The sequence below is a fragment of the Aspergillus welwitschiae genome (genome assembly GCF_003344945.1).
Source record: "Aspergillus welwitschiae strain CBS 139.54b unplaced genomic scaffold BDQ94scaffold_12, whole genome shotgun sequence".
Classification (NCBI taxonomy): domain Eukaryota; kingdom Fungi; phylum Ascomycota; class Eurotiomycetes; order Eurotiales; family Aspergillaceae; genus Aspergillus; species Aspergillus welwitschiae.
Genome location: NW_020798706.1, coordinates 689,747 through 717,511, shown reverse-complemented (window position 1 = coordinate 717,511; position 27,765 = coordinate 689,747). Strand labels below are relative to the sequence as shown.

Below are 27,765 nucleotides of genomic sequence, written 5' to 3'. Positions count from 1 at the left end.
GAGGGAGAGGAAAGTCGGAGAAAAAGACACTAAAGAAGGGAGTGGAAGGTGACGTCGGGGCGGAGCGAAAACAAAACAAGTCCCAAAGCGTCACCGAAAGCCAAAGTGTGTGCCCCTCCCCCTCCTCTATTACTATTACTGTTACTACGCTGGTCTTGCCATTGATTGTCTTCACCGGCCAGCCTTTTCGTGCTCCACCTATCAATTCTCCTCCTTCTCCTTCTTCTATCCTAATTCTCTTCTATCTTTCTTCTTCCTTCTTACACCTCTTTTTTCCCACCCATTCTTTTGCTCTTCTTGTATTCCATCCCCACTTTTGGTGAGTGCTTCCCGAGCCCATCCCGCTCTATCCCCGGACTACATTTTGCGCTGGCAATTAAATTGCTTTGGCTAACATATGCACTCCAACAACTTAGAGCACAGAGTATATAGCAAAAATGGCCAAGGTTGATCAGAAAGTCGCCCTCAGTAAGTTGAATATGTCCAATCCTTTCTTCTGTCGCCCAGCAATCCACTAATAGCCTGCTGTCTAGTCGTCATCGATGGCTGGGGTGTCGCCGGTCCCAACTCCCCCAAGGACGGTGATGCTATCGCTGCCGCTGAGACTCCCTTCATGTCCGGCTTCGCCGAGGCCGATTCGAAGACTGCTCAGGGTTACACCGAACTCGATGCTTCCTCCCTCGCTGTCGGTCTGCCGGAGGGTCTCATGGGCAACAGTGAGGTCGGTCACTTGAACATTGGTGCTGGCCGTGTCGTCTGGCAGGACAGTGTCCGCATTGACCAGACCCTCAAGAAGGGCGAGCTGGGCAAGGTGGACAACATTGTCGCTTCCTTCAAGCGCGCCAAGGAGGGCAACGGCCGTCTGCACCTGTTGGGTCTGGTTTCGGATGGTGGTGTCCACTCCAACATCACTCACCTGGTCGGCCTGCTGAAGGTCGCCAAGGAGATGGAGATCCCTCAGGTCTTCATCCACTTCTTTGGTGATGGCCGTGACACCGAGCCCAAGAGCGCTACCAAGTACATGCAGCAACTGCTCGACCAGGCCAAGGAGATTGGCGTTGGTGAGATCGCTACCGTTGTCGGACGTTACTGGGCCATGGACCGCGACAAGCGCTGGGACCGGGTTGAGATCGCCATGAAGGGTATCGTCACGGGTGAGGGCGAGGAGAGCTCTGACCCCGTCAAGACCATCAACGAGCGCTATGAGAACAAGGAGACCGATGAGTTCCTGAAGCCCATCATTGTTGGTGGCAAGGACAGACGTGTGCAGGGTATGTTGTGTTTCCTTTGCTTATAATAAATGGAGGTGCTCACTAGCGATGACAGATGGCGACACCCTCTTCTTCTTCAACTACCGTTCCGACCGTGTTCGTGAGATCACTCAGCTGCTGGGTGACTACGACCGCTCTCCCAAGCCCGAATTCCCTTACCCCAAGGACATCCACATCACCACCATGACCCGGTACAAGACCGACTACACCTTCCCTGTTGCCTTCCCTCCCCAGCACATGGGTAACGTGTTGGCCGAGTGGCTGGGCAAGAAGGATGTTAAGCAGTGCCACGTTGCCGAGACTGAGAAGTACGCTCACGTTACTTTCTTCTTCAACGGTGGTGTTGAGAAGCAGTTCCCCGGCGAGGTCCGCGATATGATCCCGTCTCCCAAGGTCGCCACCTATGACCTCGAGCCTAAGATGAGCGCTGCCGCTGTGGGTGACAAGATGGCCGAGCGCCTTGGTGAGGGCAACTTCGAGTTTGTCATGAACAACTTTGCTCCCCCCGACATGGTTGGTCACACCGGTGTCTACGAGGCTGCCATCCAGGGTGTTGCTGCCACCGACAAGGCCATCGGCGTCATTTATGAGGCCTGCAAGAAGCACGGCTACATCCTGTTCATCACCGCCGACCATGGGTAAGTCTCGCCTCCGACACGTTTAGGCAAAGATGACTCGCTGACATTCATTTCCTCTGCCCGATAGAAACGCCGAGGAGATGCTTACCGAGAAGGGCACCCCCAAGACTTCCCACACCACCAACAAGGTCCCCTTCGTCATGGCCAACGCCCCCGAGGGCTGGAGCCTCAAGAAGGAGGAGGGTGTTCTGGGAGATGTTGCTCCCACCGTCCTGGCTGCCATGGGCATCGAGCAGCCCGAGGAGATGTCCGGCCGCAGCCTTTTGGTTAAGGCATAGATTTAGCGTATAGAGTAGATGTCATGTATTGTCTGGATACGATTCCATTGATGAAGAAATGAATTATTACGGTGTCTATACTGGGGTTTAGCTTTGGAGCGAGATAGAACAGAATTTTGTTTATTTTGAATCTCTTCCATGCTCTTATACAAATGTACTTCTAATTGTGCCTTGAGGGGTACATCGTATCCATCGTGATTCCAATCAACCATAGCACCCACACAGGGTAGGTGCCACCCTTCGGTCGACAGACGGCCCGATTGACTACGCATCCGTATAGTCTTCTGAAATGTTCGCAACGATCATTAACAAGGGTATATAGAACCTCCCAACCTCGTTGTGCTGGGCCATCATTGGCCATCGCACCCAAAAGTAGCTCTGCCGTCGGTGCTTCTTTATTTCGCAGGACCTCCGAGGCGACGTGCATCATCGCCTTTGAACCGGTCAGGTACCTTGGCTGCTCTTTCTCATCCGCCATCACTAACAATTATATCTCCTCGTTATCATCGTGTGATAAGATAGCCAGTGTCTTCTACCTATAGTACTGGTAACAATGATCCGTCTATCTTCAAGCAGAAGCAGCCGCCGCCGCTTGTTGCATCTGAGTCTGGAACTGAACGATCTGTATCACGAATTGTCAGTCCCGATTACCGATCGCATGCCTGCTACAATGACCATAAAACTCACCTCAGCGCGCTTCTTGTCTGCCTTGTCCTGGTTCTCCTGAATCTGTCCCTCAATGCGCTTGCTATAGATAGATCATGTCAGTCACAGCTCTCACTTCAACACCCAACTAGAGGTGGGAGAGGGGAGGGTAACTGATACGCACATTTCCTTCTCAATGAACTCAAGACGTCCATTGACAGCCATCATAGCCTCATTCTTATCCTGCTTCAGCAGAACCGGTCCGATCAACTTGTAAATGTTCGACTCGTCGTCAAGGGAGTTGAACTCCTTCTGAACGCCGACGTTCTCCTGCTGCTGTGATTCGAGCTTCTGGCGCGCTTCGACTAGACCGTCAAGCTCTATTACAATCAAGTATTAGTATTTGTTTCATGCTTGCAAGTAATAGTGCGCATAGCATCGTGTCAAGATAGTCCGGTTGACGAAGACAGAATAGATGACGCTTGCATGCTCCCCTCAAATGGTAAGCAAACAAGTCAAGAGTACCAACATACCAGTCTGCAACGTCTGAAACTCTTCCGTAAGCGCCTGCATTTGCTTCTGTGCGTCCGCCATGATGCCGTGTGACAATCTCTATGGATAATGAGGTGTGGTGTAAATGGTCGTCGGGGAAATGGGATTAGTTTATCTATCTCGGAGGGGCAAAATGGGAAGCGGAGCGGCAGAAAACCAACCAAAGACGGTAAACAAGGCCGTCTGCCCGCCTTTTCGGCCTGTGTCTCTCTACGTTGCTCGTGCCATTCCTCCATTCCCAAGTATCTCCTCTTCTTGCACTTCCTACATGATTGAGCTCTCCTGATTAAACCCCTACTTAAACCCCCCTTTTGGAAAGAGGTGTAGATTCGCTAAGAATCAATCCTATACGTCATTGTTTGTTCCGTGTTCCGGTGCAATCGAGTCCCCTTCTTGCGCCCGCAGTGACAAACAGTACAGACGGCCGGACGAAACCAGGCAGGCTTCCGTCGTCATTCGCTCCCCGCCTTTAACCAGCCCAGCCAGCCCTGCTTGCTTGCTCCCCCTTACGATCATTCCGTGAACGATACTTCGAATCCTTTTTCACTTCAGCCATGAGTAATACCGACTTCCTAGGGAGGGCGATTGACACCGTCAAAAAAGCCATCGAGCACGACAATGAGGGCGAATACGAGAAGGCTTATCAGCTGTATTACTCGGCACTGGAGCTGTTCATGCTGGCACTGAAATGGGAGAAGAACCCCAAGTCCAAGGAGATGATCCGCGCAAAGGCCGGCGAGTACATGGATCGTGCGGAGAAACTCAAGAATCACCTGGCTACTCTAGATAATCGAAAAAAGCCGAGTGCGGTGGGCGCTAACGGCAAGGTGGCGCAAGGAAGTGGGAAGGGAGGGTATGTACATGTCTGCCGGCATCCGATTGCTTTTGGCCCAGAGAGCATTGTATGCTAACATTCCTTGGTGAATTAGAAACCAGGACGAAGATGGCGAGGACGCCGACTCGAAGAAGCTACGGTCCGCCCTTGCTGGGGCGATCTTGTCGGATAAACCCAATGTGCAGTGGGAGGATGTTGCCGGTCTGGAGAGCGCAAAGGAGGCATTGAAGGAAGCGGTCATTCTACCGATCAAGTTCCCACACCTTTTTACGGGGAAGCGCCAACCGTGGAAGGGTATCTTGCTGTATGGGCCCCCGGGTACGGGAAAGTCATATCTCGCCAAGGCTGTTGCGACGGAGGCGAACAGCACATTCTTCAGTGTCAGTAGTAGTGACTTAGTGTCGAAGTGGATGGGTGAGAGTGAAAGGTATGGATCAATCGGTGATCTCATGTTGCTACATGTCGGTTCCCAGAGCTAACATACCTCTACAGACTCGTGAAGCAGCTCTTCAACATGGCGCGAGAAAACAAGCCGGCGATTATCTTCATTGACGAAGTCGACGCTCTTTGCGGCCCTCGTGGCGAAGGTGAATCAGAGGCATCTCGTCGTATCAAGACGGAATTGCTCGTTCAGATGGACGGTGTTGGCAAAGACTCAAAGGGCGTTCTGATCCTCGGCGCAACGAACATTCCCTGGCAACTGGATGCAGCCATTCGTCGTCGATTCCAGCGTCGAGTCCACATCAGTCTCCCCGATATCAACGCACGAATGAAGATGTTCATGCTGGCTGTCGGCTCCACGCCCTGCGAGTTGACGCAAGCCGACTACCGAACCCTGGCAGAGATGAGCGAGGGCTACTCCGGTAGCGATATTAGCATTGCTGTGCAGGATGCGCTGATGCAGCCAATCCGCAAGATCCAAACAGCAACGCACTACAAGAAGGTAAGCCCTCCAGTCATGCATATTTCTAGGGAAGACAACACTAACCACAAATCCAGGTCATCCTCGACGGTGCCGAAAAGCTAACCCCCTGCTCACCGGGCGACCAAGGCGCAATGGAAATGTCATGGACCACCGTAGAAGCCGACCAACTCCTGGAACCCCCGCTCGTCCTGAAAGACTTCATCAAGGCGGTCCGCAACTCCCGACCAACTGTCAGTCAAGAAGACCTGCAACGAAACTCCGAATGGACCAAGGAATTCGGCAGCGAGGGTGCTTAAACTAAGATCCACCACAAACTTATCCACATCCATCTTCTCCTATTTAGAAGAAGACAAACGAGTCCATCCATCATCCTCTCGTTTGCCTCATCACGACCCGATAGAATCAACCAGGCTTCATAAAGTCAAGCTTTCTTTCCCATCCGTCCCCATTATTCGGATATCCTTTTTCCCCCTCCCGATATTGACTCGGTCGACATGATTTGGCATGCATGGATTTCAAATGCTCAATTGGAATGAAGGGACGAACAAACGAACGAAAGAAAAGAAAATCCACGACCACACACACCTCCATGTGCTTCACTACATATACGTACACCATCCGAAATGCTTCCTACGACCTTTTTCCCCATTACTTCTTCTCTTTTCTTTATTTCTTTTCGACTTTCCTGTTTTCTCTCACACCTTCCATCTCGGTGTTAGGCAGACTCATGTTTTTATCATTGTGCAGCAAGGCGAGGCGTTGATCTAAAGTCACTGTTTTGTTTCTCCTTCTGTTTACTCAACTACATGACTCGGTGTGGAATGAACGTCGTCGGTTGAAATTCAATTCTCACTTTATGTGCGTATACACTGGCCTTTGTGGTGGTCTTAGTTCATCATTTTTTGGTAGGCCAGATATTGAAAACACATCCATTACTGCTATACAACAACCATGAATTCAAATTTGGGTTCAGACATATCTCATTAACCATTCAATCTAACCACCCAGACCAACAATACTAAAAATAAAGAGTATATGTGTGAGGGAACCATTATCCCTGGGGAGAAACTACACAAACAAAGTAGTAGGTACAATACCAACGACAATTCCTTTCACAATCCAACCTAGGAGAGGACAACGCCTTAAGACAGATCCATCAAAAACGCCGGGGAATCTTCTCAACAAAGCCAAAAGGAAATGCAAAATCATTGGAAATCAATGGGGGGTAACCCCATTTAGCGGGAAAGGAAGGAAGAGAGGCTCGACATCAGACGGTTCGAGAGGTCATATAAAGGCAGCGATCAGGCTTTGCTGTAAGAAGCGTCTCGCCTCTTCAGCACCTCATTCTTTGCCCGTCGGAGTCCCTCACCAAGCTTCTTCGTCTTCTTCCAGTCTTGGCACATCCGTTGCATACGGACGACGGCTCTGACCATGGAGACGGCAGTCTTCAGCTTGGACTGGGGAGTGCGGGTCTTGTTACGGTCACGGGATTTGACACCCATGTCGGAGATCATGCGGAGATCGGCTTCGTTGCTGTTGGAGGGAGTATGTTAGTTAAACGATAATAAAGATAGGGTAGTCGTAGAAATGAGGGGACTAACCAGGCAACCCGAACACGCTCGCCAAGTTCCATCAAGCCCTTACTCCAGGCCAGGTCACGGCGGAACTTCTCCTCACGCTTCAGTCGCGCACGAAGCCAGATAATTTCCTTGCCCAGACCGAGAATCTCCTTCTCATGTCTTGTCTTACTGCTCTCGCTCTTCGTCCCGATCTTCTCCACGAGGTGGTCATATCGCTCTTGCAGGGATTCGAGCTCCTTCAAGGCCGATTCAGCCTTTCTAGCACAGAATGAACGCTCATCACGGATCCTGCGCATTTGCGCCTTGAGCTCGTTCATACGGGCCTCTCGTTCTGACACCTTGAGCGCGAGCGATTCCGCCTCCAGAGTGGATGATTTGAGTAGCTCATGAAGATCACGCTGGTCTTCTTCTCTCATTGCAGCTCTTTCAAGATCGCGATTCTTCGATTTCACTTCCCGTAGCGTTCGGTGTGCCTCAGACAGCTGTTTTCGTAGATTCCGGAGCTCATCATGGAGTTTGTTGGAGGGTGAAGAGGACGGTGAGTGGGATTCGTATTTCTTCATCATAGCATCGTGCAGTTCTCTTTCCAATTCAGCAAGCCGTGCTTTGTAATTTCGGACGGACGACTTCTGGTCGGCTTCGCGCTGAAGCAACGTCTTTTCACGCTTCCGAGCCTCATCCAGACTATGACGAAGCATCGAGAGGTCTCCATTTGCAGTCGAATGTTCGTTCTCAGCATGTGGCTGCTGCTGAAGGAGGTTCTCAAGCTCTTGTATGCGTCTTTCGTAACGTTGCGCCTTACTCTTTGTCAACGCCAGCTCGCGATCCCTTCCACCCGAACTCGTGTGCAGCTTATCGTGAAGTTGGTCGATTTCGGCAGACAGACGGTTCTCTTCCAGGGCAGCCCGCTCGATCTCAGCGCTCAGCTGCTTTTCTAGCGTCTCCTTGGCTTCCAACAATGAGGATCTGTCCTCCTTAAGGCGTCTAACCTCGCCTTCAAGCCGTAGAACGGATTTTCGGAGATCGACCTTTTCTTTATCGAAACGCGTCGTGTCGTCAACTTGATTTTGGGCCTGATCCAGTTGGACCTGAAGCTCATCGCGTTCTGTCTCAATTTCAGCAGCAGACGTCCGCAAATCGTGTAATTCGACATGGGCATTAGCCAGCTGATCACGGAGTCTCTGTTTCTCGTTGATGAGCTTTTGGATTTGACTGTCATGTTCTGCAGATCCTTTCTGTGTTCGGCCCTTGGTATACTCCTGTTCTTCCTCCAAACTCGATTGTAAGACGACAATCTCGTCCTCCAGAGCCTGGATCTTCTCTTGAAGCGCTGCCTCTGAACGTCTAACAATCCTCAAATCTTCTTTCAGGGAAAGGATTTCATTACGCTGTTCATCAATGATCTCCCGTTTTGATGTGAGGTCGTCGTTCAGTTCTTTGACCTGCCGGCTCAAAACAGCCTCCGAGTTAAAGTGGCGCGTCTTCTCGCTATCGATGACTTCTTGTAGTTTCATCTCTTTTCCAGACAGAGTATGTTCAACTTGCTCAAGCTTTTCTATCGTGCGCTTGAAACCAGCTGCCTGATCTTCAGCTCTGTCCTTCTGCAATTGCAAGGCACGCCTAGCGCTCTCCCACCTGTCTTGCTCGAGAGCAAACTGGCCCTCCTTGTCTTCGATTTCATGGTGGAGAGCCTCAATCTCTTCTTGTAGCCTCTCGACTTCTTCCTTGTAGTGAGTACGGACAGTATTCGTATTATCCAGCGCATGGTGATGCTCTTCCTCCAAGGTTTGTTGTAGCTCCTTAATCTTAGACTGCGCTCTCGCCAGCTCCTGCTGCAGGCTTCCGGACTCGTCCGTCAATGCATGGTGTCGGGTTTGTAATAGTTCTTTCTCGTCCGCTTTGCGTTGGACTTCGTCGAGCGCTTCCTGCAACTGGGCAGAGATCCTGTCATATTCCTGCTGGGCCAAGTCTCGTTCCCGCCTAGCCTGCGCAGCCTCATCCTGCAGCTTCCGCTCCTTGTCGTTCATCTGTTGCTGGGATTCCCGATATCGCTCCTCAATCCGGGCTTCGTGATCGGATCGTGTTTCGATATCTTTCTTCAATGCGCTGTTTTCTTGTTGGAGCTCACGAAGTTCCTCCTCCAACTTACTGGCCTTCTCCTCCAGCTGACGCGTCAGTCCACTTGTACTGATAGATTTGTTTGCCATCTCATCGTGCAACTCTTGTAGATCTTTCTGAGCCTGGTCCTTCTCCATGACTGCTTGACTTGCAGCATCCCTCGCCTCTCGGGCATCCGACTTCGCCTGATCCAGCGACTCTTGTAACTCTTCCATCTGCTCTTTCGCACGTTGCAGTTCTGATTCCAGCTCAGTAAGTGCATCGCGTTCCTTGCCGTCTCTGTCCTTCAATTCTTCGATCTCCTCTTCGCGTTCCTCGATAACCCGGTCCCGCTCCCTTACCGACGCCTCGAGATCTTCAACTTCGTCACGGAGTTTCTCCATTTCTTGAGTTTGGCTGTCCTTGGCATCCCTCAAATCCTCCTGGAGCTCCCTGATTTGGTTGTCTCTCGCTTCGATCTCTTCCCGCATCAAATCCATTTCGCGCTGTATCGTATCATCGGATGGTCTTCCCCGTGCTTTCTCCCTCAGCTCCTGAAATTGTATGCGGTAGGATTCGAGGTCGCGTTCAGCCTGTTGGAGGCTCTTCTTGTAGCGTGAGATGTCGCGTTGCATCGTTAATTTCGAGACCTTTAGCTCTGTGTTTTCCTTCAGCGCTGCTTGGTTGTAGGCGGGTCCGGCCTTCTCCAGTTGCTCCTGCAAGAAATGAATTTTCAATTTCAGACCAAAATTATCCTTGTCTAATTGATCGATCATCTATACTTGTTAGTAACGTCCTCCAAACTATAAACCATATCTTTACCTTCTCCTGTTCCTTCAATGTCATATTATTGCCCTCATTGAGTACACCACCGTTCCTGGACAACCCTGGAAGCGGTGTGCTCTGCACGCTGCTGCTTGCAACCTGCGGGATAGGAGTGGGCTGATCGTCGGTCGCGTCTTCCTCATCAATGTCGGTCATTTCCATCCCAGGCAAACCCGGCGTGTTGCCATTGCTCAAATAACTCCTGCCGATATGTCCCGGGGTCTTTGGTCCGCGCGTCGTAGACATATTTCGCAAGTAATTGTTCTTCGTGGCACTCCTCATGAGGGGCGTAAATTCACCCTTGGGAGGCGCTGCTGTGGGAAGCTGATGTCGACTATTTAACGCGCTTCTTGCCGATTTGGAAGCTGCGCCTGCACGCGGCGTGTTGATCTTGAAACTCCCAGAAGTCCGCCTTCGACCGTCACCAAGACCTTTGAGGAGGTCATCATCCTTGGATGGTGTAGCAAACGAATTTTCCACTGAGTCAAGTGCCGTCAAATTGGGTCGTCCCACGCTGCGATAGCCGGTCATATAAGTCGCGTTTCCGTCGACTTCGGTGCGCGGCGTGTCGATGTACGGATACGCCATGGTCGACGGGTAAAACGCGGGGTTATAGTGCTGAAGGTTGGTGTGAACAGTGTAGGGGAAGGTGCGAATGCCATTCAATGGGAAACCATCGCCGACAGCACCACTGGAAATCGGGGAACGCGGCGGAGGGGACTGACAATCTAAGGTAGTACTGGAAATGCGATGCGATACGGGACGTGTTTTGGGCGGTGAGGCCTCAAGCCCTCGTTCTTGTTGACATCTAGCCCAACGCGACCTAGCGCCCGGGTCACGGGGCCCGGGCCAAGCAATTCGCCGCGTCTCGTCCGGTATGAAGTCATGCCGTAATTTATTTTCCAGTTTCTGATTATTGAAGTTGGTTTGAGTTGAACTGCTGCACACATTCAAGGCAGGGAAGTGAGCCTGCTGCAGATCATCCGCATCATGGCGCCCATGTCCGAGGAGGACCTGGAGTGGTTCAAGTCCACTTTCCACCCCATCCCCAAGCCGGAGATCCCTGACGATAGCGTCGATTATTCTCTTTACTATATTCCTTCCAGCCCCGCCCCCGCGGTGGTCGACGAAGTCGCTGAAACGCGTGCGAGATTGGCAGAGGTGCAACGTACCTCTGCAGAATTGGTAAAAGAACTTCTAAAGGATTATATCTGGCAACGTGAAAGCTTTCGGCTGGAGATCACGAAAGATAATGGTGCGCCGCGTTCTTTCATGTATACTAATTTCTTGTTCCAGCCACTGACGGATACCTAGGAGTCACCTCTTTGCATGGCCGTACCAACTTCGGAGATTCAATCGAGGACGAGTGGGTGATCGTATATCTGTTGCGCGAGTTGACTAAGAAGCACAAAAATGTCTGGGCGAAAGCTGTGGATGGTGATGGTCAGTTCCTTTTGGTGGAAGCTGCCGCCACGCTACCTGCTTGGCTTGAACCTGAGGTAGCAGATAACAGAGTTAGTGGCGTATTCGTTGTAGTGTCTGTTATGTCGCAGGCTAACTTCCTCCCAGGTCTGGATTAACCAAGGTCAACTTGTCATAATTAAGCCCAGGAACGATAAGAAAGATAGAGTGACAGAGAAGATATCGCTATCGGATGCAAAGAAGATCATCATGGAGGAGCCGGGGCGTCTTATGAGATCTACCATGATTCAAGAGGAGGCGTTCTACCGCTTGCGTAACTATCCCCAACAGATCAACGAAAACCTTCACTCCGCGTTCGTGACCATTCCTCGCAAAATTGCCTTCCTACTTCATCAGAAGCCCGCATATATCTCTGCCGCTGTCGAAGCCTTCTATCTGCGCGACCCGATTGCCCTGCGACCTCTTCGATCCAAGGATGCCGACAGCTTCATCTTCAAGCCTGAAGATTTCGTCACCGTGAGCGTCCGCTTCACGCGGGTTGGATATGCTCAACTCAAAAGCCAGGACTTTCCAGTACCGAAGTCATGGAACGATAAACTACCCACAACAGATGATCAGAAAGCATATGATCGGGCCGAGATAGGCATGAAATTGGCTTGTGGGTTTGAGATGCTTCTCACGGATCCTCAAAATCAAGACAAGACAGCAGTCAGGGAAATGAAGCTTATCCTGGAAGACCTGGATACTGGTGATGAACAACTGCCCACGGACAAAGACATCGAAGCCTGGGACAAGCGGCAAGATGACGAGAAATGGCTCGACATCAGCTTTGAAGACTTAGATCGGGAGCTCAAAGGCAAGGGGAAAGACAAAGACGGTAGACCGCTCGCCGAGGGTACCTTTGGTGATGCGAACGCGCAAGAAAATCTTCAGCGTATTGTGGCTCAATTCGAGAAGTTCCTGAATGATGATTCGGCTGGCTTCGAAGGAGCAGAATTCTTCGATGACTATGGCACTGATACTGACAATGATGATGAGGATGAAGATGAGATGAGCAGTGATGGTGAAGATAAAGAGGCTTCGTTTGATGAAGAGGAATTTTCGAGGATGATGAAGGAAATGATGGGAATGCCATCAGGCGGCTCTGGCCTGCCGGGCTCGTCTCGGCCTTCGAAGCCGCGGGGGCGAGTGGAGGAACTGGATAGCGAATCCGAGGATGACACCGAGCAGATTAAGGAACTTTCGAAGCAAATGGAGGCAGAATTGAAAGGCACGGGAGTGCTCGACCTCAATCGCAAGCCCAAGACAGCCGGTGACAAACAGGCTTTGGCTGATACCAAGTCAGGTGAAGCGGAGGACGATGACCTACCTGAACTGGATGAGGACGACATTGACATCAACTTCGCAAAAAACCTTCTCGAAAGTCTTCAGGGCCAAGGTGGCGCGGCTGGCCCTGCAGGAAATATGCTTTCTATGATGAATCTAGCTATGCCCAAAGACGATCGTCATCGCTGACACTGCGACTATGAATGACGAGTATCAACATTGTCCCGGGTTGACTGTCAACGAAAATATGATGTATAGCCAGTCGCTAACATTCAGGCCATCAATGGCTCGTCACCAGACGATATGACCTTACATACCTCTGTCGGATAGACAAGAGGTCAGGTGATTCGCTGCCGCTGTTCTATGCTTGCGGCCTATGGGAGTCAAAGTGCTGCTCAGATGAACACTTGCTGCCAGGAGCTCGGATTGAGCCCTATATATACTTCAGACTGCCAACACGTCTATAATGAAGGCGCAGTCGATGTGCAAAGAGAAAGGTCTATTGCGACCTGAATATTTTCTATCTGGAAGTGCATGCCCACACTGACCCGGGGAGAGATGACCATTGGACAATCTTCGAGAAACCACTCCTCATTTTCTCTGGGACTGGCTGCTTCCATGGAGCTGTATCGACCGTATATCGATTGTGATGTAATATATCAAAATCCTTGACCTAATGGGATATCATATCCTAGTATCATAATGATCTGAAGACAACTTAAATGAAGATCGGGTCTCCTAGTCCTAACGCCGCGTAATATATATACGAGACACTTTGTGCATAATTAGGTACTACTAGTAGTGAATAATGAACGTACAATGAAGATTATATACTTATTTCAGTCATACTAGTGTTCAACACTTTATGCAAAAACTACTAATGTCATAACTACAACTACTACTAGTAGTTTGTTACCTCCTGATGTAGCCATCACCATCATCATGATGCTGTATGCTTGGTCCCCCGTGATAAGCCCGATAAGAGTCTGCAGACAAGCCGATAAGCCCCGTGTCGATCACGTGGCGGCGTTATCGGCCGGCCTGGCTCGTACTTCCCCTCGTTGGGCTTTCTTCCCCTCTTTCTTCCCCTCCCTGCTTTGCCTCTCTCAGTTGCTGCCTTTTCCGTGGACTCTCACCTTCTGGGCGGATCCCTGGCACTGGACTGTACGTTGCTGCTGGTCTCTTTAGTTAAGATCCAGTCCATCTCATCTCAAGTCCCGTCGTACCTGTTGTGCTGCAAGTAGCCTTCTGGTGCCGGATTCCCCCGGTCAAGCGGAGCAACCGGGTGTTTGCCTCGAGACAGAACCCCTAGGCTGTGACGAACAGATCAAGATCACCGTCGCTGTTTCTATACATACTCATTGGGAGACCTGATATCGTGATTCTTTCTTTTAAGCAAATATACATCTGGATTTAAAGAATGGCCACCCCGGCTCAATGTTACTACTGTTTCGAGACCCTTGCTGCCTCCTATAGGCGAAGGGAACCCATCAGTCTTGCGTCTGTGGAAGAGCTCTGGGAACAGCACGAACAATATAAAAAGCTCGCCGCGTTAGATGAGGACGACGATTCGCAATTTGTAGACGAGGACGAGAACACCGCGCCGCTTTCTGGAAAGAGCAGTCGCTCTCAGAAGATCAAAGTGCCCCGAGTCAGCCGACTTCAGTCTGGCTCGAGCTCTTCTACAACACAATCCCTCGCGTCTACCAACTCGTCGCAATCTGTCTTGTCAAGCTCAACCACAGTCACGACACCCAGCTCCTCCTCGGACACGGCCAGTGGCAAGCCAAGAGAAGACAAATATCCTCTCTTTGTAACATGGAATACCGTTTCGAAACACGGTCACAAGTCACTCCGGGGTTGCATTGGCACATTTGAGGCGCAGGAACTTGCCGAGGGCCTGAAATCTTACGCTCTCACGTCGTACGTATATCCCTTTCACCATCCATGAGACCGGGCCTTCCACCTACACCTTGGCAAGGCTCGCGCATGCTAACCGCCCACAGCGCATTTGATGATACTCGGTTTTCCCCGATCCCGGAGTCTCTTCTGCCCTCTCTCTCTTGCTCATTGACACTTCTCGGGTCTTTCGAGCCATGCACCAACGCTCTGGACTGGATCCTTGGGGTGCATGGCCTTCGCATCTCCTTCATTCATCGCGGCAGACGCTATGGCGCAACCTACCTCCCTGATGTCGCGGTCGAGCAAGGATGGACTAAAGAAGAGACCGTCAACAGCCTGATGCACAAAGCAGGCTGGGATGGGCCTTCCGAGAGCGTGGCGAGACGGTTTTTGCGAGGCAGCAGCAATGCTGGTCATGGGACTGCCGGCGCAACCAAGCCATGGGAGCAGGTCTCCGATTTCCGAGCCGTCAAGTATCAGGGCCTCAAGGCCAGCAGCAGCTATGCGGAATGGCAAGAATGGCGCCAGTGGGTCCTCTCGCTGGACGATGGGAGCCAGCAGCTCTTGAGCTGACAAGCCAACCAATGATCCCATTCAACCTGGATGTTTAATGATGCGATGGCGTCAGTGAGACGAGAGGCGTTTTATTCTTTGGTTATTTTATGCATTTGGGACATATCTACCACATGTCATGTAAACAGACAATCCGTTTATAAGGACATACTAATCGGGACAACTCCATCTTTCGGGAAAGCCTCCTCGTTTTGCTATAACGCCCATTCCAACGTTAGATTTTATATTTCTATTACTTCCTACAACATTTCGAGCCACAAATACACCGCACCATTTCTCCAAACACATCATTTATACAAGGAACGTTTAAACAGCAAAACCGGTGCATACCCACACCTTACAATCTAGTACATAGACCTCGTGAGTGCAAAAAGAACAAGCCTATCAGGCTAAACTAACCTCTCCCCTTCCATCCACCAACTAAAAAAAGGGGGGAGAGGGGGGAAGGGAAGAAACAATTCCAACATCTAAGTTGCACCATACTATCATACTATCATATCTTTCCATCCTTTCCTCCAATCGCCTGATCTATAAATCCAGTTATACTTCATCTTACCCCGCGTATATACGTCTAATATAGATGTATCAATATCTATTACATCGTGTCGTATGCTATAATTACTAGTACGTATGAAAGAGGATAGATAGTAGTATGGACCGAGACCGAAATATGTTTCTTTAGCCACAAAAGCCACACCAGATAATGATCAGGAAAAATTTATTCCCATCAAGGGTTAACAGATATCAAGATAAGGAAGTAGTGATAGTGTGAAGGGGAACAAAAGGTATATAAGCTTAAGCTTGGTAGATATGATCCCAGGAAAATAATGATACGATATATATTTATTACCATCCCTTATTTCTTCCCAGTCCGACTCCACAGGCCTGCGACCATTTCTTGGACTTTCCGCTCCTGAGCACGGATCTGCTCTTCTGTCTGACCACGGGCATTGGCACGACCATCGATCTCCATATCTCCATCGTGGTCGCGTCGTTCTTCGATGACGTCGTTGCCGTTGACTCGTTCGGGCTTGGGGTCGACGCTCATCATACCGTCCATCATTAGGCCGCCGCCTTCGCGAAGCTTGTTGATGGCGCGAACGGTATCGATGGCCTTGTGGAGGGTGCGGCGAGCGTTGAAGTTCTTCTTGACGGTGGGGAGGAGATCTTCGCCGGAGCCGAACTTGTCTGCGGATGTGTCGTAGGGCGGGTTGACCCAGGCGTGTTGCAAGGCATCGTGAGCCGTCATTCGAGCGCTAGGGTCGATGGTTAGGCAACGCTTGATGAAGTCCCGTGCGTCGTGGGAAACACCGCGCCAGTACTCGATGGGTGTGAAGGAGTAATCTGCTGCAAGGATGGCCTGCATCTCTTCCAGGTTGGAGTCGCGGTCAAAGGGGGTGTAGCCGCATAGCAAGAAATAGGTGATGACACCAATGGCCCAGATGTCTCTGTTGGGTGGTCGTTAGTACTAGAAACAGTACTCGCGCTGGCAGAATGTCAAGGCAGAGGAACGTACACTGGCTTTCCATGACCACTCTTCTTGAAGATCTCGGGAGCCATGTATCCCGGTGTGCCGCACGTCGTTGTAAGAACGTGGAACTGCTCCTCGTCCATAATTCTCGACAAGCCAAAGTCTGCGATCAGTAGATCCGCATTATCCTCTGGGGTGCGGAAAAGAAGATTCTCAGGCTTCAGATCCCGATGCACGATCCCGTGGTCGTGCAGGTATGCCACAGCGGAAAGAATGGCACGAATGAGGTCCGCAGCGTCGGATTCGTAGTAACTGCCCTTACGGCAGATGCGATCGAATAGCTCGCCACCAAGCGCAAGATCGGTAACCAGATACACTGTCAAATTGCGAAAGGACAGTTAGCCTTCGACGACTTTCATATCAAGACTCCACACCGGAGATACACATACAGTTGTTCATAGTCTCGAAATAATCGACCAGGGTCAAAATGTTCTGATGTCCCATCGACACCCTTTTCAGCACCGCGATCTCATTTCGAACCTATCACGATAACCCCCACAATCCTTATCATTAGCCTTCCTGGTATATCTTGAGTTTCGCCAGCCACAGCTAGATCCCCTGGGTGAAGAAGTACCATGTGCTCACGTCCTGCCATCAAGCGCTTGTTGATCACCTTCGCCGCATAGTAGCGGCCGGTGTCAATGTGCACACATTCCTTGACGACCGAGTAGGAGCCGGCTCCCAGGGTCTTTCCAGTCTTGTATCGGCAGGGCTGGACTTTAGGCCGTTGACCTGCTTGCGGTTGCGACGCCATTTATGATTGAAATTCCCGAAGGCGACGGAGTTCTGTTTCAGGGGTGGAGAGGTAAGGGTGGACTGTCGATAGGGTCCGGGTTCAAGGCAGACGGATAAGGGTGGTTCGGGCCTGCGTCTTCAGCCCCGCGGTCAGTAGATGGATAGACAAGATAGCGGATCTTGAACCAATAAACCAAGTCCAATCAAAAGTCGGCTTACATACCTGCAGGAAGCGTGACGGGTTCACAGGCGAAGTGAAACGTGCCAGGGAGGTAGCCAGAATAAGGGACCGGCTGTTCTGTCGCAATGAGACGATGTGGTGGAGTCCGACTGCGGGGTTTCGGTGCAGACGCCGTTGGGCGGACGCTGTTGGAGTGGGGGGTTTTCAAACCAGCTGAGGATGATGGTCCTGGGATCCAGAACAGAGAAACAAGCTGTCAGCAGTGCTGCCTTCTGGTGGAATGCGGAAAATCAAATCGATGGAGATCGGCGTGTTGAAGGAAAGTAAGTTGGGGTGACAGATCGGATTGCGGTGCGCCTGCCACACACGTGCCGAGGTGCTAATCGAAGAATCATCCATGGATCGTGTGCACTTTGTCTCATATATTAATAGATGGATCATTGACTTGCGATATAAATTAAGCTTAGGGACTGATTATTACCCAAACCCACTACGGAAGTAAACAACAGACTCAGAATCCTTCGAAGATAAATATATGTGCTTTCTTAAGTCAAGAGCCTACGTGGAGGGGCCGGGATGTATTTCCGACATATTGGACAGTCCACAGAAGAGACTCGGGCCAGGCACCGGCACTACTACATCCTCGACTCTATGAGTTTCTTAGCAACGGACCAGGTACTATTATGCATACACTATGTATTGAAGGGAGGCAAGGTAATAAAAATGCTATTTACGCCATTCAAATGGATTCAATCCCTTCCGCAACGCCTATCCAATGTTGCCCCGGCCGCATGTGTATACCGAAACCGAAGTGTAGAAGAGTTACCGCGGGTATAGCCACCAACCATCAACGCTCAAATGACAAGCAATCATGCAAGAACAACCACATGTTCACATCTGTGCAAGAACTTCTCCCACAACGCTCTCCAACAACTTGAGTCCGTGGAACTTGGCCACGCTGTTCAAGATGTGCAGCTTCCTCTCAATCTCCTTCCGATCCATCGTTTCCACCCACACTCCACTGCAAGAGCAGTGCTCCATGAAATCACTGACCTTGAGCGTTCCACATTTCGAGCACTTCAGGTCCTGTGTCTGCCACCCGACAATGTACCCTTGAATTTGACCAATCAAGATCTCTTCCTGTGCCAATCGGTCGTATTCGGTTTGGCAGAACGGACAGCGCCATGGCTTGGTCGAGGTCTTGCTTGCGTCAACTCCGGGCTCTGGGAGTACATCTTCATCCCGACACAAATCCAGATCTCGGATCAGGCAGCAAGAGCCGCAGGTAAGTTCCGGAATTTTAAGGCTCGCGCCGGGATTCTCGAAGCGGCCTTCCTTGCTGAATTCTCGTACCTCGAAAAGAGCTAGCAGCTCACGACGCAGTAGCCGCGTCTCCATGGTGGTGATCTTCGACAGGCTAAGGACTTGCATGAGTAGTTTTACAAGTTCTAACACAGGATTGCGCTTCTCTTCATTAGGGTCCGACAATACCCCAGGGAGGACAGGAAAGATGTAATCAGAGGCTAACTCCGGGTGAAGGAGCTCGTCGCGCTGCCGGCGAATGAGGCCAGTGATTTGCTTCTTTAATGGCTTTGAAAACTTTTCTGCAAGGGCAGCCGAAACTTCCTGGCTATCCTCGTCACTAGGACGTCCAATTGGGATTTGCGTCAATCGTGGCGTAGAGTCGTTTGTATCCGGCCGTTTGAGGCCGTGCATGAGTTCGATATACTCCACAACCCAGTCATGGAAAATAGTCTGCATGGGTGTGGGCAATGTACGATTGAGCTGCCAGTGCATGACTGTTTCCAACTCCTGCTCATCAGACTCGACGACTTCTTGGCAACCTTTGCCACCGTAGTTGTACTCGTCGTACCAAAGCAGATAGTCCCAGTACTCCTTGATTTCGAGATCGATGAAATGGAACGACGGATTGGCTCGGATGGACTTGAGCACGTACTGACTGTATGCATAGGCATTGCCCACCTCCGTCTTAGAGGTCTGGAGCAAGAGACGAGTGGAGCTTGCAAAAATGACATTTGACCCAACGCGCCTGAATTCAGCCATCAGGCGTTGGAATGATTTTCGTGACAGCATCCGCACGTAGTGATGCAAAGACCGATCATAGAGACATGAGACTGGGCTCTCTACCCATCGAATCAAGTGCTGTACCATGATATCGGCCATGCTGTTTCCGTCACAAGCCTCGGTCCACCAGTGTTTAACCATTTCACGCAACACAACCGCGCCGGCTGAGGCAAATGCCTTCTCGGAATACAAGACACCGCCTCCGTTAGGGTCTGCAGACTGACCGGATGAAGCCAGAAGCGTATCTGCACCCTCCATCTCATTGATGATGGACGATGTCAGGATTGTGTTGATTGCCAGGTTGCGAACTTCCAACTCAATGCATACCGTGGTATACGCGCTTGGAACGTTCACTGATGGCATAGAGACCTTCTCAAGAGGACCAGAGATATCGTCCTTCTCATACCCCGCATGATCAGGCCGTGGATTCGAAGACCACCAGAGCACAACGTTGTTCTGTTGGAGCCGTCTTGCGTACGAGATATCAATGAGGAAGCGAGGGTCATCGTTCTCCAAGTTGCAAAGAGGAACGTCACCGTATCTAGCGAGCAATGTGAGGTGTTGAACCCAAGCAGAGAGATAGAGATAGTGAGTGACCAGGCGCCTGGCAATGAAAGACTGCCATCCCAGAGGTGGGAGATCCATATCTGACACTTCAGGTTTGACCGGCAGTGTAGGGAACTCCCGAAGGATTGGAATGTCATGGCACAGGCGCTTCCTTTGTTGTGACTGGATGACCATAACGGCAGGCATGGTCTCTTCGGACTTGAACTTCTTAATCAGGTCTCCAACCTCCAGGTGGGCCTTTCTCCTAGTAGTCACTTGCGTGGTCCTGAAATGGATCTTCTCCTGATATTCGAAAGCAGCCTGTGACTGGTCTCCTTCCATGGTTTGCATTCTACGCGCGAGGAGTTCAGAGTAGATCTTGTCGAGATTCGGAAGACCCTGAACATCCCGCGTGCGGTTCAGGATCACTACATGTGCCTCGTTCTTCGTGCTGGAGAAAAGGGCAAAAATCTGCCTGTCCCCAGATGCGACATGATAGAGATAATGGAAGGCGAGTGGCGAGTCCAGGAGATACGGTTGCTCTGTGGTTGTGCGGCATAGGGTCGAAAGGTCAAAGCCGCGGTCCAAGCCTTCTCCGAGAACACCTCGCTGTTCCTCATCAAACGTACAAATGCTACCCAGCTTCAGGACTGCTCGGATGTTGAGAGGGATGTTCTTCTCATAAACACCCTCAACGCTAGGGTGCTGAAAAAGAACATCGATCTTCTCCGCTTCGCGAAGATAAGTCTCTTCCGACAATGTTAACTTGAATAGATGGACCGAAGGATGCCCGTTGGGCAACGTGTGAGTGACCTTTTCAACCTCGCAGTCCGGCACGTCAACATCAGGAAGGGAATCTTGTTTAAGATTAACATAAATTTGCCGGGGCACTTTGACAGTGAGAGCATGGATCTTTCGGTCGATGAGAACAAATGCTCGCACAATGCCAGGCCTTCCTGTCTCGGAAAGCTGCAAAATCTGCCAGGTGTTGATGTACAGCAATTCGGCCTGGTTTCTGAAAAGATTGCTCAAGGAGTCGCCACCTGCGTTCGCTCTTTCACCGAAAAGTTGGCGGCGACGGATTCGGGCTTGTTTCTGTATCTTCCACTTCTGCTTCTGGTACTTCAGGAAGCCAACATAGTCATCCGCCATCGACGGCATCTGCGCGGGAAGGGTAGCGAAAGGATCAAGAGAGGTTTTCGATAGACCTTCCGGATGTTTTCGCTTTTGGGAGACCTTAGTCTCGGATGATGGCTTGAGCTTCTGTGTAGAGTTGGCAATGGCTTCATCCAGATCACCTGTATGCTGGACGCGATGGTCGAGAATATTCGTCGAGATGTCTGTCAATGGATTCTTCTCCGGCTTATCGGACTTGATGAACATGTCTGTCATCTTCGTTTGCTTAAACCTATCATCCTTGGTATTGATCCGCCGTTGCAGCCAGTCGGGGTGAGCGACGCGAGGAACCGGGTTACGGATCTTCTGTAACGCAGCGGGGATAGTAATGAGCTTCTGCACAACGGAGCCCAGGCGCTCAAGATAGTAGTCCCAGTCGATCACAGTACGAGGATCCATATCGCCAGGGTCATCTTTAAGCCACTTGCGCAAGAAAAAACGCTTCACGTTTTCCTCAGCAGAGAAGATCGCCACTGGAATGGCTCGTTCAGTGACAGGCGTATTTCGTGGTTTGGATGAAATGATGTATTTGCAGTTCAAGCCCTTGTCCTTCACCATCTGCTCACCCAAGAACTCTGCCAGACGCCGTGCAGTTGTGATAGACGTTGACTTCTGATTTCCATATTCTTCAAGTGTCTTTGTCATGCTCCTGTTCTCCGAAATGAGATCGATAAGTTCCTCGTCGGCCAAAGTTGCACCGTGTTCGTAAAGTACATCCAACCATCGGTCAGCCACCTTGGCCACTGCAGCATACGTCTCAGTAAGAGTAGTGCCTTCCAGGAAGAAACGGAAGATTTGTGTTTGGAAAATCTTGATCAGTTTCAGCTCTCCACGACGTTTGACCTCGAAACCCTTCAGTTCCGCCAGCGAGCCGTCATGGTTGAAAACTGCATAACGTTTCTTCAAGTTCTTATCCTCCTCCTTGGAGGTTGGCAAGATCATAGCTTTGTATGGACCATCAACTTCGAAGAAGATAGAGTTCTCACTGTTTTGCTCGTATCTGAACGTGGCTTGGTCGACCAGAGTCTGGTATTGATGATTTGTGTAGCTTCCGTGGACGAGGTGGTTCAGCATGACACAAGGATATGAGATACCCAGCTTCTTGCCGTTTTTCAAGGTGAAAGAAAAGTTCTCCGGGAAGGAGCCTGGCAACATACACCAGATACCGTCAGTGTCGAGTTCCAGAGGTCGCCCAATGCGTTCAACTAGTTCTCTTGCCATCTGAATGATGCGAGCACCTGTCAGGCACGTAACACCAGCCATTTCCATAGAATACCATCGAGATCCCTTTCTCATGACATAACCATAGAAACTGTTAAGAATGACTTTGTGGGCAAGCTGCAAGGAATCATAGAGGACGATCATCTTTTTGGCCTCTTCCACCTCCGCAGCTGATGCGCCTGAAGATTTGAGAGCATCAGTCTTGCCTTTCCAGACCTTCTGCTTGCCCTTGAAATCGTATCTTCGGTCACGGAAACTGCGGACAGTGTCGACATAAAATGGGTTCTCTCGCTGACAAATGATGGCCTCCCTGACCATTGTTTTGCTGTCATGAATCTTATGGTAAATCTTTTTGCTGTAGTCCTGTAGTCGCTTTTTGATAATGCCGGCCTGTTCTTCGATGCTCATATCACCGAAGGACCTCATCGGGCTATTCTTGTGCTTTCCAGGGAACCGTTCGTTGGCAACCGCTTGGCGAATCATATTGTATTCGTCGCGCTTAGCCGGAAGGAATTCACCTCTCCAGGCCCATGGTAGTCGCCTATCGCATGTCTTTCCAGGTCGGTTGAAGTCACAAGCGGCACAGTTCGACTCTTGGATCATGGAGTCAGGTTGCAGTCGATTTGTGATCATGATGTTCGGATACATAGACGCAACGTCCAAGTGATAGATGAAGGGCACTTCATCCCTGTGTGGCCTCTCTTTGAGGTCAATCAACTTGTCCGCAATCTGCCTTTTGACCTCTTCGTAGTTTGTAACATCGTCCATCGATTTCTTCTCTTCTACTTCGATACTGAACTTCAAAGCCGCATCCAGATCCCGGAGGAGCTCGTCTATCGCAGAAGGTTGCACGTTGAACGTAACAGGGATGTCGCTTCGAAACACGCCGGCTTCGATACTCTCGACGTGTCCTCCGACATAAGTCTCTGATTCGAGTAGATGTCCTTCATAGAAAGATTCCGGGGGGTCTTTGTGCTTGTTCGGCAGGACGATGTTTCCTTGATACGCCTGCACCATGAGCAGCATCTCACATAGAGTTCCAGTACCCTTTCTCAGCGTGTCGTCGGGGTTAATAGGAAGAATTGTACACAGGGAGAAGATGAAAGGATGGACGTATTTCATGTAGAGGTAGTATGTTGCGACGGCATCGGAAACGGAATATTCTGCCAGGGTCTGAGGGCGTTCGCTTGCGTATGGAGTCATTAGCTCGGGGTCGAGTTCATCGGGATCATATCCCAGCTTTGCGACTGTAACAGCTTTTAGACCACGACTTCCCTGGGGCAAATAACTATCACGATTCACCCAGGCGAAGCAATCCATGTGAACGCAGTGGTCACTTTGGTAGATGTCCTCGCTGTTCTTGCGGAAACCGATCTCTCTGTACATGTCGATGCCGAGAACGCTAGCCCTAGCTTCCACGAAAGGCCAATCGAAAAAGTCACCGTTATAGGTAGCAATAACAGTAGGCTTCGCTTCCTTGATATGTTCGAAAAATCGCTCCAGAACGCCGCGTTCGTCGGGTTCGTTGAAGATCATGAAAGGTCCACTGTACTCTGGCTTGGGCGTGTATTCGAAGTCATTGATGTCTTCGGATACGATCTCACGGTTGGTAATCAAGAATCCTTGCCCGTCGATCATGTAGGATATCATCATGATTTGGTCAATCACGGAGTCGGGAAATTTTAGCGGTAGCTTGGTTGTCTCGATATCGAATGCTAGAACGACAGGGTCGGCTCGCGTGAGTCGTTCTTCTATACATGTCAATGAGATGACGCCATGCTTTGCCTCTACTGTATACCATTTTCCTATTCGAATGTCTTGAAGCCGTTAGCGAACCGAAGATACTACATGTGGTGCGGGCACATACCTTTGTCAATGGAGACTCGAACATGATACGGAACATCATATTCTCGAATATCAATAATGAAATCGCTCGCATTCATAGTAGCATTAGATCGTGATTCATTAATAAGTTCATCATCAAAGAGATCAAACCCAGCATTTGCGCTATAGACCTCAGTTAGCCCGAGCTCCCAAGAAAGAACCTCACATAAATAAACATACCTGGAGATCTCCATATAAGTATCCATCACATTTACGTTTTTCTTGTTCTTCTCCGCCAGAGGAAGTAGTGTTTTGCGAACCTCCAATAAATGGCTCACACTCGCAAAGTTGAGCTGGAGAAAGGTCCGTTTGTACCCAAGCAGATGGTTTGGCAGCTTGAGGTCCTCTTTCTCCACCCGCAATACCTTCTTGATGAGCCCTTCGAACGTTCTCCGACACCAATCCTCAACCTCAGTTTCACGGCCCTTCTTCACAGCAATTAAGAAATATGGGTCGTATTCGACAGTCGCCTTGAAACTTCCACCTCCGTCTTCGAGAAAGTAATAATCCACGCCGGCGCGTCCTCCGGGGACGTTCGGATCTTCTATGGAGGTGCTGTGCATGTTGATGAGCCATCCAACTCGCTTTTCGCCGGACTCAAAACGGGGGAACCCCAAGGATTCATCGATGCTGTTGGCCAGCCGGATCGCCTCGAATTTCTCATCTTGAGAGGTTGCCTCGGTGGATCGGAGCGACGAAAACTCGATTGTCTTCGTTCTTTTGGGATTAAAGGAGGCCGCGCTCGACCGGAATTTGTTCCCAAACTTGCTGGGTTTTCTTGAAGGCATTGCGACGGCGACGCGCCCACTGGCCGGGGCTGAAGATCACTGCAGAGCAAGACGATGGGGAGTTAGGCGTAACATGGAAAGGCAATGGTGTAATTAACACAGGACAAAGCTGCGCATAGTTGACTTTTGGTGAATATTAGTTTCTTTACTTTGTGAATTGGGCGTCTCTTGACAGACACAATTGAGCGCGCTCCAATGTAACTGAATTGGTCGTTGATCCACTTGCATGTTGCGGAGCCTAGATTTGCCCTACGCCATTCCGACGCGTTCGCGTTTTCTACTTTACGCGTAGTCATTGGATGATCGCGGGCCTCTCGGGGAAATTATCCGTTTCTGCTGGCTGACCGGGGAGGTACCGGATAAAAGGTTGATCCGTATACCACGCATAGTTACCCGGTAGAGAAAATGCCCGCATAAGGCCATAGATTGGACATAGAGCGACGCCGAAGTATCTCAAACCCACAATTGGATCTCACATAATGGCCGACGATGCGCGGGACCCAACTACCCCTACTCAGGAAGTGAGGGAGCCTGAGCAGCAGGGTGTCCGCAAGCCGAAGCATGAGTTTCCCAAGTCGCAGGTCGGGAAGCTGTGGGATGCCTTCGGAAACCCCGAAGAGCCCGTGAATATGCTGCCTACAGCGACCACCAAGTCTGGACAAAAGGCTAAAGAAATCACGGTCACTGAGGCTATGAAAAGTATGTCTCTCGATAATGCCATGAGTTTCCATAAAGCGCCGTGTGCGCGTGACTCGCTGCTGCTCGGAATCGGGGCCGGATTCGGTGTAGGCGGCATTAGGGGCGTGGTTGGAGGTAGGATATCCTAATAATATATCCAATATAATACATGGTAGCTGATGAATTGGATGAATTTTAGGACTGCGCTCTATGTGGACCGCCTGTAACTGGGCCGTCGGTGCTTTCGCTATTACAGCGCTTGCAGCCCACGAATTCTGCCAGCGGCGTCGCGTGGAGGAATTAGACGGTATGAAACAGGCAGTGGAGTTGATGAAGGCGCTCAAAGACAAGAAACAACGTGAGAAGGAACAGAAGATCGAGGAAGCCGCACGTTTGGCAGAGGAGGAAAGGAAACGGAAGAGCTGGACCAACCTATCGAACTACAAGTTTTGGTAGGCTTTTTGTGCATCGCATGGAGTACTGGAGTTGGATGGAATCTCATTGTATAGTACTATGTATAAAGTGGGCTGGTTGCAAAAGTACATATTCCTCTCTATGTTAGGGGCTGCTGCCCTATCCAACCTTGAAGTTGTGATGTCATGTCTCGTGTCGATAATTTCAATCCAACGCCCGTTTCATTAAACCACAATAACAAATGAACGCCGGAAGTGTTAGAGATATCGTTGAGGATAGAAAGTGTGTCTCGAGAGAAGGAGGTTCATACGCATATGCATACTTATGTGAAACCCGCATCTAGACGTCAAACTTGACCCTTTTCTGAATGGCGCCAGATTGGATAGACCGTATCCTCTCAAAGTCGGCACCATCTCGGCGTTCTCGTCGCTTTTCGCGCGCCTCTCTGGCTTCACGGCTCCTCCAATCTGCGACTTGTTTCTTTCTCCTCTCTGACCTAGCCCAGGCCATTGCCGCAGTCGGTTTGAAACCAATTCCATTCAAGCCATATCCATCATCAGTAGGGTCAGTCGGGTTGTGACCCGTAATTTCAGAGTCATGCCATGTAAGTGGGCTCTCAGCTGTATCGGTCATAAGAGGTGGTGACGCACTGCGGCTGCGCATCTTGGAGGAAGTCGTAGGGAGCTTCTTCTTGCGAGGGCTGGGTGTCGATCGTCTCTTCCTGGGAGATGGTGATCCGGTTCTAGCAAGGTCAGGAGATTGGGTAGCTTCCGCAAACTCTGACTGTTCCTCTGGGCTGGGACTGATCTCCATCGAAGAGTTCGCTTCGGATAAGGCGTGAGGCTCATGGAAATCATCGTCTGAGGTAGACCAGTTCCCCGACTGTGCAGTATGTGCGACTATGCCCTGGTCTACTCCATACGGCACTGGCGATGTAGAAAGTTGATCCCCGCGGATAGCCAATCGCCCCAAGCGACCAGCGACTAGCGCTCGCGGGCTGTATCGACCCCAGTCCTCTGCGTCCCGGATCCTGGATTCCTGAGGGTTTGGGATTGAGCCGCTTGATGTAGGTGAAGCAGAAGGACTGCAGTAGTCAGATTCTTCGGACGATGCTCGCTTACGCTTAGGCGATTCAGAGGACATCGTCGGCAGGGTAGTTGGCATCATCGCGGGGCTGGGATTCATTGCGAAGGTGGGGGCATCACATCGACCGCGCCGGCTATGGTAAAGAATGACACAGAAAGTGTGCGCTAAATAATAGGCTAGCTTCTTAGTATCTGGACCAGAGTCATAAACGAAGCCATTATAACCAAGTAAATGCGGAGAGCACTGATGCTTGGGCCATGATATATAGCCGTAGGAGTGGCTGAACGAAGGGAAAGCGCAATGCGGTTGGATCCTCGCTGGGAGGGTTAAGAGGGGGAAGCTGGTCTGGGTGGTCGTCGGCCCCTTCCTCCGCCCGGTGAATAAGCATGGTCGCCCCTGTAATTTGCTTAACTTAGTAGTTAGCTAGGATTCCTCCGCTGTTGGGTCGGATTATATATCCAGGACACGGTTAGTTCCTTGGTTTGCAGATAGCTACTAGTACTTGGTGGTTACTGTAGAAGTCCTTTAGACTACTGGTACTTTCTCGCATACAGCCAATTGCCATGTCATA

The 27,765-nt window shown here is 50.5% G+C and overlaps 9 protein-coding genes across 9 annotated transcripts; 5 read left to right on the top strand and 4 right to left on the bottom strand.

The window, feature by feature from the left end:
- The first annotated feature begins 63 nt into the window (after positions 1-63).
- Positions 64-2,317, top strand: BDQ94DRAFT_141802 (2,3-bisphosphoglycerate-independent phosphoglycerate mutase). The gene is made up of 5 exons (XM_026765899.1): positions 64-319; positions 417-468; positions 534-1,271; positions 1,327-1,909; positions 1,977-2,317. The coding sequence occupies exons 2-5, from the start codon at positions 438-440 to the stop codon at positions 2,185-2,187; spliced, it is 1,563 nt and encodes a 520-aa protein (XP_026627609.1). The 5' UTR covers positions 64-319; positions 417-437; the 3' UTR covers positions 2,188-2,317.
- BDQ94DRAFT_141801 (tubulin-binding prefolding complex subunit YKE2) lies at positions 2,290-3,475 on the bottom strand. The gene is made up of 4 exons (XM_026765898.1): positions 3,366-3,475; positions 3,017-3,212; positions 2,875-2,935; positions 2,290-2,809 (listed from the first exon to the last, which is right to left on the bottom strand). Exons 1-4 carry the CDS (start codon positions 3,424-3,426, stop codon positions 2,756-2,758), a joined length of 372 nt encoding a protein of 123 aa, XP_026627608.1. The 5' UTR covers positions 3,427-3,475; the 3' UTR covers positions 2,290-2,755.
- Positions 3,476-3,644: 169 nt separating this feature from the next.
- Positions 3,645-5,544, top strand: BDQ94DRAFT_21131 (AAA family ATPase VPS4). Its single transcript, XM_026775234.1, has 4 exons — positions 3,645-4,237; positions 4,314-4,646; positions 4,712-5,162; positions 5,219-5,544. The coding sequence occupies exons 1-4, from the start codon at positions 3,939-3,941 to the stop codon at positions 5,438-5,440; spliced, it is 1,305 nt and encodes a 434-aa protein (XP_026627607.1). The 5' UTR covers positions 3,645-3,938; the 3' UTR covers positions 5,441-5,544.
- Positions 5,545-10,576: 5,032 nt separating this feature from the next.
- Positions 10,577-12,719, top strand: BDQ94DRAFT_21119 (putative regulatory factor Sgt1). The gene is made up of 3 exons (XM_026775233.1): positions 10,577-10,901; positions 10,961-11,160; positions 11,216-12,719. Exons 1-3 carry the CDS (start codon positions 10,637-10,639, stop codon positions 12,581-12,583), a joined length of 1,833 nt encoding a protein of 610 aa, XP_026627606.1. The 5' UTR covers positions 10,577-10,636; the 3' UTR covers positions 12,584-12,719.
- A 1,095-nt stretch (positions 12,720-13,814) lies between these two features.
- Positions 13,815-14,869, top strand: BDQ94DRAFT_169499 (AMMECR1 domain-containing protein; the record flags this gene model as incomplete). Its single annotated transcript, XM_026771309.1, has 2 exons — positions 13,815-14,317; positions 14,401-14,869. The coding sequence occupies 2 exons, from the start codon at positions 13,815-13,817 to the stop codon at positions 14,867-14,869; spliced, it is 972 nt and encodes a 323-aa protein (XP_026627605.1).
- A 652-nt stretch (positions 14,870-15,521) lies between these two features.
- BDQ94DRAFT_141794 (serine/threonine-protein kinase) lies at positions 15,522-17,618 on the bottom strand. Its single transcript, XM_026765897.1, has 5 exons — positions 17,359-17,618; positions 16,975-17,271; positions 16,790-16,880; positions 16,386-16,716; positions 15,522-16,317 (listed from the first exon to the last, which is right to left on the bottom strand). The coding sequence occupies exons 2-5, from the start codon at positions 17,152-17,154 to the stop codon at positions 15,726-15,728; spliced, it is 1,194 nt and encodes a 397-aa protein (XP_026627604.1). The 5' UTR covers positions 17,155-17,271; positions 17,359-17,618; the 3' UTR covers positions 15,522-15,725.
- Positions 17,619-18,180: 562 nt separating this feature from the next.
- Positions 18,181-25,016, bottom strand: BDQ94DRAFT_177950 (DNA polymerase epsilon catalytic subunit POL2; the record flags this gene model as incomplete). The annotated part of the gene is made up of 3 exons (XM_026773031.1): positions 18,181-24,161; positions 24,212-24,276; positions 24,409-25,016. 3 exons carry the CDS (start codon positions 25,014-25,016, stop codon positions 18,208-18,210), a joined length of 6,627 nt encoding a protein of 2,208 aa, XP_026627603.1. The 3' UTR covers positions 18,181-18,207.
- A 442-nt stretch (positions 25,017-25,458) lies between these two features.
- BDQ94DRAFT_141787 (uncharacterized protein) lies at positions 25,459-25,914 on the top strand. Its single transcript, XM_026765896.1, has one exon. The coding sequence runs from the start codon at positions 25,496-25,498 to the stop codon at positions 25,841-25,843; it is 348 nt and encodes a 115-aa protein (XP_026627602.1). The 5' UTR covers positions 25,459-25,495; the 3' UTR covers positions 25,844-25,914.
- Positions 25,915-26,299: 385 nt separating this feature from the next.
- BDQ94DRAFT_21072 (uncharacterized protein) lies at positions 26,300-27,485 on the bottom strand. Its single transcript, XM_026775232.1, has one exon. The coding sequence runs from the start codon at positions 27,291-27,293 to the stop codon at positions 26,448-26,450; it is 846 nt and encodes a 281-aa protein (XP_026627601.1). The 5' UTR covers positions 27,294-27,485; the 3' UTR covers positions 26,300-26,447.
- Between the last annotated feature and the right edge of the window lie 280 nt (positions 27,486-27,765).

Coding starts and splice junctions, on each gene's coding strand:
- BDQ94DRAFT_21119 (XM_026775233.1), top strand. CDS start 10,637: ATGGCGCCCATGTCCGAGGAGGACCTGGAGTGGTTCAAGTCCACTTTC. Junction 10,902..10,960: donor GGAGATCACGAAAGATAATG/GTGCGCCGCGTT, acceptor ACGGATACCTAG/GAGTCACCTCTTTGCATGGC. Junction 11,161..11,215: donor CTGAGGTAGCAGATAACAGA/GTTAGTGGCGTA, acceptor ACTTCCTCCCAG/GTCTGGATTAACCAAGGTCA.
- BDQ94DRAFT_21072 (XM_026775232.1), bottom strand. CDS start 27,293: ATGAATCCCAGCCCCGCGATGATGCCAACTACCCTGCCGACGATGTCC.
- BDQ94DRAFT_21131 (XM_026775234.1), top strand. CDS start 3,939: ATGAGTAATACCGACTTCCTAGGGAGGGCGATTGACACCGTCAAAAAA. Junction 4,647..4,711: donor TGGATGGGTGAGAGTGAAAG/GTATGGATCAAT, acceptor ATACCTCTACAG/ACTCGTGAAGCAGCTCTTCA. Junction 5,163..5,218: donor CAGCAACGCACTACAAGAAG/GTAAGCCCTCCA, acceptor CCACAAATCCAG/GTCATCCTCGACGGTGCCGA.
- BDQ94DRAFT_141794 (XM_026765897.1), bottom strand. CDS start 17,154: ATGGCGTCGCAACCGCAAGCAGGTCAACGGCCTAAAGTCCAGCCCTGC. Junction 16,881..16,974: donor TGGCAGGACGTGAGCACATG/GTACTTCTTCAC, acceptor TTATCGTGATAG/GTTCGAAATGAGATCGCGGT. Junction 16,717..16,789: donor TTTCGAGACTATGAACAACT/GTATGTGTATCT, acceptor GCAATTTGACAG/TGTATCTGGTTACCGATCTT.
- BDQ94DRAFT_141787 (XM_026765896.1), top strand. CDS start 25,496: ATGGCCGACGATGCGCGGGACCCAACTACCCCTACTCAGGAAGTGAGG.
- BDQ94DRAFT_141802 (XM_026765899.1), top strand. CDS start 438: ATGGCCAAGGTTGATCAGAAAGTCGCCCTCA. Junction 1,272..1,326: donor CAAGGACAGACGTGTGCAGG/GTATGTTGTGTT, acceptor TAGCGATGACAG/ATGGCGACACCCTCTTCTTC. Junction 1,910..1,976: donor TTCATCACCGCCGACCATGG/GTAAGTCTCGCC, acceptor TCTGCCCGATAG/AAACGCCGAGGAGATGCTTA.
- BDQ94DRAFT_141801 (XM_026765898.1), bottom strand. CDS start 3,426: ATGGCGGACGCACAGAAGCAAATGCAGGCGCTTACGGAAGAGTTTCAG. Junction 3,213..3,365: donor GTTTCAGACGTTGCAGACTG/GTATGTTGGTAC, acceptor TGATTGTAATAG/AGCTTGACGGTCTAGTCGAA. Junction 2,810..2,874: donor CAGACAAGAAGCGCGCTGAG/GTGAGTTTTATG, acceptor TTCGTGATACAG/ATCGTTCAGTTCCAGACTCA.